The sequence below is a fragment of the Dama dama genome, chromosome 15 (genome assembly GCF_033118175.1).
Source record: "Dama dama isolate Ldn47 chromosome 15, ASM3311817v1, whole genome shotgun sequence".
Taxonomy (NCBI): Eukaryota; Metazoa; Chordata; class Mammalia; order Artiodactyla; family Cervidae; genus Dama; species Dama dama.
In genome coordinates, this window is record NC_083695.1 from 69,338,588 (window position 1) to 69,348,525 (window position 9,938).

The 9,938-nt window shown below is 51.9% G+C and overlaps 1 protein-coding gene and 1 pseudogene across 1 annotated transcript; both read left to right on the plus strand.

Annotated features, from left to right (window-relative positions):
• Nucleotides 1-1,337: 1,337 nt before the first annotated feature.
• On the plus strand, nt 1,338-4,578 carry HPS6 (HPS6 biogenesis of lysosomal organelles complex 2 subunit 3). Its single transcript, XM_061162452.1, has one exon. It carries the CDS (start codon nt 1,459-1,461, stop codon nt 3,862-3,864), a length of 2,406 nt encoding a protein of 801 aa, XP_061018435.1. The 5' UTR covers nt 1,338-1,458; the 3' UTR covers nt 3,865-4,578.
• A 3,579-nt stretch (nt 4,579-8,157) lies between these two features.
• On the plus strand, nt 8,158-9,592 carry LOC133069894 (large ribosomal subunit protein eL32-like; annotated as a pseudogene).
• Nucleotides 9,593-9,938: the final 346 nt, after the last annotated feature.

Below are 9,938 nucleotides of genomic sequence, written 5' to 3' on the forward strand. Positions count from 1 at the left end.
GGAAACTACAGGAGAGACTTTCAGTAAGGAAGTTGTCAAATGTCTCAAAGAGAAAAGGAAACTAAAATACCTTGGAGACCTCAGGAAAATCTGCTTCTGATAAGTAGTGGTTTGAGAAATGAATGGAAGGAGAGAAAGTAGAGATAACAAATGCTAAATCTGCAAGAAACTTGACTGTGAAGGGAGAAGAAGTAATAGGGGTGACAGTTGGGGGAAATAAGAATGAAAGAGTGGCTTCCAAAACAGGACAAACTGGCGAGTGTTTGTATGTTGAGAGCTGCTACTGCTGCTAAGTCACTTCAGTCGTTTCCAACTCTGTGCAACCCCATAGATGGCAGCCCACCAGGCTCCTCTGTCTACAGGATTGTCTAGGCAAGAATACTGGAGTGGGTTGCCATTTCCTTCTCCATACCGAGAGCAAGAGGACAAAATGAGGCTGATGAAACAGATATGGATGCAATTCTCAGGGAAGTTGTGCAGAAAGGGAGGGAGGGGCAAGGCTCATGGACTGGACTTGGAGGACAGAAGAATACTACAGCATCTGAGAAGGCAATCTGGAGTGGAAAGAACTCTTGTATGTCAATTTGTAGGTGCTGGAGAGATTACACACAGACTCAGTACCATTAAAGTACGTTTTAATTTTGTTTTCTAGCACAATGTTAGTTTGGATGGGTTGTTGATAAAATGGTTTGGTGCAATGACCCTAGACCCAGATTGCGTGTGGTTGAAATCCTACCTCTATCTCTACTGCTTAATAGGTGTGTGATCTTGGTCAATGTACCTTATCTCTCTGTGCTTCATTTCCCTCATTTTTTCCCCCCCATTTCCCTCATCTTTAAAAGGGGGTGGGAGTCACAGTACGTGCTAAGAAAGTACTAGCTATTGTTTTTTCCACTAGATTGTCATTCCGTGAAGCTGAGGTTTTCTCTTTTGTTCAGGTTTGTCTCCCCAAAGCCATGCACTTAGTAGGTGCTCAATAAAAAATTTCCTGAATAAATTGGAATGAGAGAGCGTGGCTTGGAGGGAAGGGAAGCGTTAGGAGTTGGATACTGAAAGGGCCGGAATCTGGATTCTTTAGTCAGACTCTGGGCCACTCCCCGGCTTCCTGGGGCCTGAGGCAGCCAGCCTCTGAAAGCGTCCCCAGGGTTGGCGAGGTCGGAGGCTCTGAGACCATTGGGTGCTCTCGCGGCTCCTCCCACAGCTATGCCCCTGTAGCCGCCCCCACCGCCTTGATGGGCGGTGTTATGCCGGCAGGGCGTAAAACAGGCGCTGGTCTAGAGCTAGCCGTGAGGGGCGGGGCTGGGCGGGGCTGAGTCTTAACCCGGCCTTGGCTCGCCCAGTCGACCGGGGACGGAAGTCTCAACCCCATCCTCGACTTCCCGCGGGAACCCGGGACTGAGAGACGGGCCTTGCCCTACGGTGCGGCGGGCCTAGGCGTGCTCCGGCGCGGGCGGCACCATGAAGCGTGCGGGGACTCTGCGCTTGCTCTCAGATCTGAGCAACTTCAGCGGCGCGGCCCGGCTCCGGGAGTTGCTAGCCGGGGACCCAGCCGTCCGAGTTCGCTGCAGCCCAGACGGCCGCCACCTACTGTTGCTGCGACCTCCGGGATCACCAGCCCCGCAGCTGCTGGTCGCGGTGCGTGGACCCGGCGCGGAGCTGGAAAGTGCCTGGCCGCCTGGCCAGCCCTCACCTCTAGACGCCTTCCTTCTGCCGTGGCCGGCGCGATCGGCGCTAGTCCTAGTGTGGGAGAGTGGCCTAGTAGAGGTGTGGGGCTCGGGGGTGGGGCCCGGCTGGCGGCTGCTGCAGAGCACCGAGCTGTGTCCTGGAGGTGGAGCCCGTGTGGTGGCCGTGGCGGCGCCCCGAGGCCGCCTGGTGTGGTGCGAGGAGCGGCAGGCCGGCGCTGAGAGCCAGTTAGGGCCTCCCGCAGTGGCTTTCAGCCACTGTGTGTGCGTCAGGACCCTCGAGCCCAGCGGGGAGGCCGGCACCAACCTGGGCAGCACACACATACTGCTGCACCACTGCCCCGCTTTCGGGCTGCTGACCTCCCGCAAGGACCTCTTCCTGGTGCCCACTGCCAGCACCTGGCCTGGCTTGGGTCATATTCTGCTCATCTGGAGCCCAAGCAAGGGCAAGGTAGTGGTGGCCGCCCCATGTCTTGGCCTCTCCCACAGTAAAAGCCTGAATCCTGGAAGAGGGGACACATGGGACTTCAGGACACTGCTCCGAGGCCTTCCTGGACTGCTGTCCCCCAGGCAGCCATTGACTGTACATACCTGGGCCCCAACTCCCCAGGGCCTGATGTGGCTTGACTTCAGGGGCACCGTAAGCCTGGTACAGCCCCACGGTGGCTCCCGGATTGTTGGCACCCTGCAGGAGGCACCTGCCAGCCTGGCAGGGTCTGCAGCATTGGGCACATTTCATGGCACTCTGGCCTGTGTGCTGGGCTCCACATTGGAACTGCTGGACATGGGCAGTGGGCAGCTGCTGGAGAGGAAGATCCTGAGTACAGACCGAGTACATCTGCTGGAACCCCCCGCCCCTGGCATGGAAGATCAGGAAGAGCTGGAGACTCGAGGGGGTCTTCGTTTGCTTTCAGCTGTGGGTCTTTTTCAAGTAGGCTGGAAAATCCCACAAAGCCTTGAGCTGCCTTCAGCTGAAGATATGGTGTTTGAGGAGGCCAGCAAGTACTACCAGCGACGGAGCCTGCGGGGTGCCCAGCTCACCCCAGAGGAACTGCGACAAAACAGCACATTCCGGGCACCTCAGGCCCTGGCATCCATCCTCCAGGGCCATGTGTCCCCATCAGCACTGTTGGCCACACTGAGGGCCGAGCTTCGGGATTACAGGGGCTTAGAACAGCTCAAAGCCCAGCTAGTGGCTGGGGATGAGGAGGAGGCTGGCTGGACTGAGCTGGCAGAGCACGAAGTGGCACGGCTGCTGAGGACTGAGTTGATGGGAGACCAGCTGGCCCAGCTCAACACCATTTTCCAAGCCCTCCCTACAGCAGCCTGGGGTGCCATCCTCAGGGTCCTGCAGCTCCAGCCAGATGGCAATGGCCATCTGAGGTCCCAAGCTCCCCCGGATGTGTGGAAGAAGGTACTGGGAGTTACAGCAGCTGGAAAAGAACCACCCAATGGCATACTGCCCCCCTTTGAACTCCTGTGCCAGTGCCTCTGCCGGCTGGAGCCACAATGGCTGCCACCCTTTGTGGAGCTGGCCCAGCAACAGGGGGGGCCTGGCTGGGGTGCAGGAGGCCCAGGGCTGCCCCTCTATCGCCGAGCCCTGGCAGTACTGGGTGAGGAGGGGACTAGGCCTGAAGCACTGGAGCTAGACTTACTCTTGGGCAGTGGGCGGCCCAAAGCTGTGCTCCAAGCTGTGGGGCAGCTGGTGCAAAAGGAACAGTGGGAGCGGGCTTTGGAGGCTGGCCTGGCCCTCAGCCCCTCCAGCCCCCTGCTTCGAAGCGAGATCTTCAAACTGCTCTTGGCCGAATTTGCCCGGCATCGTCGGCTTGATGCTCACCTCCCCCTGCTTTGCCGCCTGTGCCCACCAGACCTAGCTCCAGCTGAACTCCTGCTTCTACTGCGGACACACCTCCCAGATGAGTTGGAGCCCCCCGCCCCATTCCCTGAGCCTGGGGCAGAGCCCCCTCTCACTGTGGGCTTGCTCAGAGCCCTGCTGAAGCAGACTGGGACTCAAGGACGAGCCTCTGGCCCAGTTCTAAGCTTATATGAGGACATTCTGTGGGACCCAGGCACTCCACCCCCTGCCCCACCTCGGGTGTCAGCCCTCCAGGCATCAGACCACCCAGGCCTGGAGGCCTGGGCACCATCTGGACAGGGTCTCTATGTGACTGACACAGGCTGAAAATTGTCTCTGGGACACAGTGATCAGGGAAAGGTGCCTAGGAGTTGGAGGAGCCAGAGTGGGACCTGTATGTGCAATACTCCTCTCTTCTGAGCAGTTTATATATATATATGTATATATGTATATATACATATATATATATAAAATGGTATAATAAACATCTTTGGTTTTTGTCCTTAGGTTTCTGTCTTGGCACAAAGCTTCTAAAACTCGTAGAATTTCCTGAGTGATATGCGTGAAAGAAGTGTCTTTGTTATAACAAACCCCTTTATATCAAACCTGCATTTATACTAATAAGGTAAACTTATACTGCTACTAAAAGTGGGGACCCCTAGCATCAGGATAAGGGCTGGGCAGCAGAAAGACCAAGTGGTGAAAGGGTTGAAAGTTTCAGCCCATCCTCAGCCTCCTGGGAGGGGAATAGGACTAGAGATTAAACTCTATAAAAACTCCTGAACAGGCTGATTCATGTCAATGTATGACAAAACCCACTGAAATGTTGTGAAGTAATTAGCCTCCAACTAATTAAAAAAAAAAAAAAAACTCCTGAACAGGGAAATTTGATGAACTGGCTTGATGAACTCATTAAGGTGCTGGAACAGTGATGCACCCAGAGAGGGCATGGAAGCCCCATGCACATCCCCCACACAATTCTTTGCCCAGTGCATCTCTTCTATCTGGCAGTTGTATTCTTTAATAAACCTGTAAACATAAGTATTTTCCTGGGTTTTGTTACCATTCTAGCAAATTGTCAAACCAATTTATAGCATGAAAGTGAAAGTAAAAGTTGCTCAGTCCTGTCCGACTCTGCGACCCCATGGAATAGTCCATGGAATTCTCCAGGCCAGAATACTGGAGTGGGTAGCCTTTCCCTTCTCCAGGGGATCTTCCCAACCCAGGGATCAAACCCAGGTCTCCCATATTGCAGGTGGATTCTACCAGCTGAGCCACCAGGGAAGCCCAATTTATAGTATGGGATCTCGCAATTTATAACCAGCCAGTCAGAAGTATCAGTGACTTGTGACTGGTATTGGAAGTGAAGGTGGTCTTGTGGAATTGAGCCCTTAACCTATGGGGCCTATGCTAACTCCATGTAGTTAGTATCAGAACTGAGTTGACTTGCAGAACACCCAGTTGACGTCCACAGAGAACTGATGGTTGGTGTTGGAAAACACTCCAGAAATGCATACACAGTTTGTGTGTTTGAACAGCTAAGGACCTCATAGAGTTGGTCATAGAGGGAGTGGTTGAATCTGAACTGTTGGCTAAAGTGGCCACTTCCGATAATGAAAATATTAATAATTAATATTTATGAGTATTCTGCTAGGCTTTATAAATAGTCCGTCTTTTATAATGTTTCTAATAACCCCATCAGGAAAGTACTAATCCCCATTTTATAGGTGAAGAAAGAGATTTAGAAAGACTACTTGACCAGGGTCAGGCAACTAGAAAGTAGGAGTTCTAAGATTTGAACCATCTCACTGTATAGCCCTACAGTCGGACACAAAGAGTCAGACACGACTGAGCGACTTCACTCACTCACTCACTCATTTACTCACTGTATAGCCCTTCAGCTGATGCTGGCTTGGGCTTGAATGCACTTCTCATTCCTGGCTCATTCTTCCTCTAGCCTGTTGTGAGGAGGGGGATTTGCCAAGGTTCACACTTCCTTTCCCCAAGACCCTTCTGTTCCTAAGTAGGAATTGTGCTAGGCTCTGGGGCCATGCTTGTCCTCCCTAGGATTCCTGGAGCAGCCACTGGTTAAGGGGAAGGTTGACCACAAACAGGAGAGCTATCTGCAGAGACTTCTGGCTGACTTTTGAGCAGGGTTGCTTGGAGGCTGACTGCCTAAACCAAGAAACAAGAGCATCTCCAGCAGAGATTTCTGAGCCTCTGGATTTAGTCAGCAGGACCCCCTTTGAAGAGGCCTTGGCCCTCTACCCGCTGCTACCCAAGGGACTCCTCAGCTGGGTTCTGGGCTTAGGGTGGGACTCTGGGTGCTGCTACTCAGCATCATCCCAGACTCCCCAGGCATCCCTTGTCCATGGCTTGGGCCCAAGGTAAGGACTGCCACTTGGCTTTGCACTCAGCTAGTAACTGCAGTAGCTCAGTGTTAAAGAATCCGCCTGCCAACGCAGGAGACGCAGGTTCAATCCCTGGGTCAGAAAGATCCTCTGGAGGAGAGAATGGGTACCCACTCCAGTATTCTTGCCTGGAGAATCCCCATGGACAGAGGAACCTGGCGGGCTACAGCCCATAGGAATGCAAAGAGTCAGACACAACTGAATCGACTTAGCATTTAGTACACACACATATAGGGGAGCCACCCAGCCTGGCAGCTCTGAGGGGAACAGGAACTTCCACCTGCTCTTAAAGACTTGCTATTTGACTGCTCTTTTCCTTGTTCATGCCCCAGCTCCAATGAGTGGGGTGAAGCAACCCCCAACCTTGCCTCAGGACTTTGGAGAACAGTTCAGGGATGCAAATATTGTGTGACTGGGTTCTGGTGGAGTGTGCAAGAGGACCATCGGAAAGTTGGCCCCTGAGTCAGAGGGCTACAGGTAGGTGAGTGGAGAGAGGGGACTTCCCTGGTGGACCAGTGACTGGGACTCCACACTCCCAATACAGGGGGCCTGGATTCAATCCCTGGTCAGGGAACTGGATCTCACAAGCTGCAACACTTCACATGCCACAACTAAAGATCCCACATGCCACAAGCAAGATCGAAGGTCCCATATGCTGTAACTAAGACCCAGCGCAGTCAAATTTTAAAAAAAAGTAGAGAGAGTCCTTAGATAGGGATATTGGGACATGGGGAAATGGGGGATTTAGGAGCTGAGGTCCTTCATCTTGGGTGCCCGGGTAAAGGGGGAAATTCTGGGGCTGAAGGTTTTAAACAGGTGGCTCAGTAGTTAAGAATCCCCCTGCCAAGCAGGAGACATGGGTTCAATCCCTGGGTCGAGAAGATGCCCTAGAGAAGGAAATGGCAACCCACTCCAGTATTCTTGCCTGGAGAATCCCATGGACAGAGGAGCCTGGCGGGCTAAATCCATGGGAGCACAAAAGAGTAGAGTCAAACTTGACTTAGTGACTAAACAACAACAACAAGGTCCCTAGGCAGGAAATGGTAGGAAGGCCTGAGGCCCCTGGGGAGGTGAAGAGGAGGCTCCTAGGCCAGTGAGTAGTCATTTCCACAGGTGTGCCTCATCTCTGGAACTCTCTCAAGGTGACTCGGCTGTAGTCTCTGGAAAACTTGAAGGTGAAACTAAGTTAGACAAGACCAGAATGCAGTCTGGGCAAAGGAGAGGAAGCAAATCCTGAGGCTCCTCTACCTGCACATACTGCCATGGAGCCCAGTCCTCCCTTTTTCATCTCCCTACTGCCCACCCACTTTTCCCTTGCCTCACCAGGGGGTTCACTGTTTAGACACAGTCCATAGCTTCTGTGCCACCCAGTGACTGGAACACAGGACTACAGCAACCCAAGTCTTCTCCAACCTGCCAAGTTCAGAGATCAAAGCCCACCCCTTTCTCTGCATGTGGCCTGTAAGAAATTGGTGGCCAGAGTAGGCAGTATCCAAACCACTCAGTTTTCCTCCCATACCCTGATCCAGCCTCACTTTCCCTGCATGGTAAGGGAAAAAAGAAGGAGTCAGACAGTGGGGAGGAGGCAGCTGTAGACTCCCAGCTCCATAGGGAGCCACTTGAGGCTGGAATGCCTGACACCTGCACTATCATGGAAAAAGGGGAAGACAAATCCTCACCATGGCTCCCCAGGGCCCCACTCAGTCTCTTCTTAGGCACAGGCTCCCCCTGGTGGTTATTCTCATCATTGCCAGCTCCACCCATTACCCCTGCCACCTGGGAAGCCTCAAATATGCACGCACTTGCCCGTTTCTGGACTAATGACTGAGGAAGCCTCTGAAGGTGGTAAATTAAGGTTTTTTTTGAGGGCAAGGAAAAAGGAAGAGGTCAGGATAGAATTCAGGGAGCAAAATCACAGGGGAGAGGGGAAGGGATCCTGGTCTTGTACTACAACAGTGTCATAGTAGATACTATTCCAGAAGAGGGAGGAACCTGAGCTGCCAGGATGCTTCTTGTCCAGGGTGGAAACTGCCCCAGCTACCAGACTGACCTGGATAATTTGATCCAACCAAAGAGGAAGCTGAGGGCACAGCAGATTTTTCTCGGAAGGCGTAGTGTGGTTGTATTTTATATGAATTTGAAATATAGGAAAAAGATGCCAGATTTTATTCAAAATCAATAAAGTCCCACTTTATGCTCAAAATGTGAAATGAAGGTAAATCTTCCCAAATATAAAACTTTTAGAGAATCACAATTTCAAAGCTAATGGACCATATGTGTTAACTGTAAACTGCTATACTATTACTGCGTGGATCCCCATTTCTGTTGGTAAACAAAAATTCAGGTGGAAAGGGAAGCTGAATCAGGCTGTGAGGTCAGGGCTGAGTGACCAGGGTCCCTCACCAGTTGTGAGTAGAAGCCTTGGGGTGTTTTCTCCTCTAGTTCCCAGAGGGAGAGCCTGGGCCTACTCCAAAAGCTGCTACACAGGAGCAAGAACAAAGGTGAAGAAGGACAGAGGCAGAGAGATGAGTAAGAGGATGAGGTTGGACCAGGAGAAGAGAGAGAGGAGACAGGAAGGGGGAGACAGACCTGGCGGAGGCGGGGAAAGGCTCTCACTCTGGAAGGTAGAAGATGCTAGATGCTCTCAAGAGTGACTGCTGCAGGATGGAGGACAGAGCAGAGAGGGCTCCCTCAGGGCCTCTCACCAGAATCATAACCAGAGCCAGTGGGACAGCTAGTCTAGATTTGGTCTCCCAGAGGTTTCCATTATCTGGGAAATGAAAAGGGAAGGAATTGTGAAGAGCTGAGGAAGGGTGAGCAGGTGGTGGCCTTCACCAAGAATGATGTCAGTCCACCTCATCTGGGCCTCCCTGAGCTAAAGGTTCTGGGGAAGCAGACTGTCCAGGTCTTTCAGAGGTTTCAGGTCCTTGGGCTTTGGCAACCACTCAGATTCCAAGGTGACACACAGTCTTCTCACAGTCTCTATTATTTTTGTTTTGTACCCAGGAAAATTGGGCATTGTCCCACCCTTAACCACATGAGGCTGGCACTAGGAGCAGCCTAGAGCCTCAGCTTTGAAATTGTGCTTCTCAAAAAGTTTTATATTTGGGAAAATTCACCTTCCTTTCACATTTTGGGGATAGCTGAGGAGCCATCAGGAAAACAAGAGGGAGCTCTTCTTCCTGGGTACTGCCTATGAAAGTGGCAACCATCTCCTACTTGGCATCCTGGCCACCCTCAGACCCCTCATGAAGCCCAAGATCATCAAAAAGAGAACCAAGAAGTTCATCTGGCACCAGTCAGATGGATATGTCAAAATCAAGCAAACTGGGGAAATCCAGGGGCATTGACAATAGGCTGCACAGGAGATTCAGGGGCCACATCTTGATGCTGGCCATTGTTATGGGCCATTGTTATGGGCCAACAAGAAGACAAAGCACATGCTGCCCAGCGGCTTCCAGAAGTTCCTGGTCTACAACCTCAAGCAACTTGAGGTGCTGCTAATGTGCAACAAATCTTCCTGTGCCAAGACTGCTCACAATATCTCCTCCAAGAACCGGAGAACCATTGAGGAAAGAGCAGCCCAGCTGGCCATCAGAGTCCCCAAGCCTAATGCCAGGCTGCATAGCCAAGAAAATGAGTAGACACCTCGTGCACACATTGTGTTTGTAACAATAAAACCCTAAAACTTGGCCAAAAAAGAAAAAACAATTGTCAGTCTGTCCCAAGTCTGCCGTGCCTCTCCCACCTCTGTGCGCAGCTTCAGTTCCCAATCACCATCCTGTCAAGCTCTGGGCATCTCTTTTCATTCCTCACATCTCTCACACCACATTCTCAAAGTAATGGATTCTGAGCTTATGCATGTTGATGATCAAATCCACTGAGTCTATCAGTACACTGAAATTGTTAAAAGCTGAATTCAACAAATCTTCTGTATTATAAACTCTGTTGACATCCCAATCTTCTCCACCTGGGTGCTCACATCTGGGT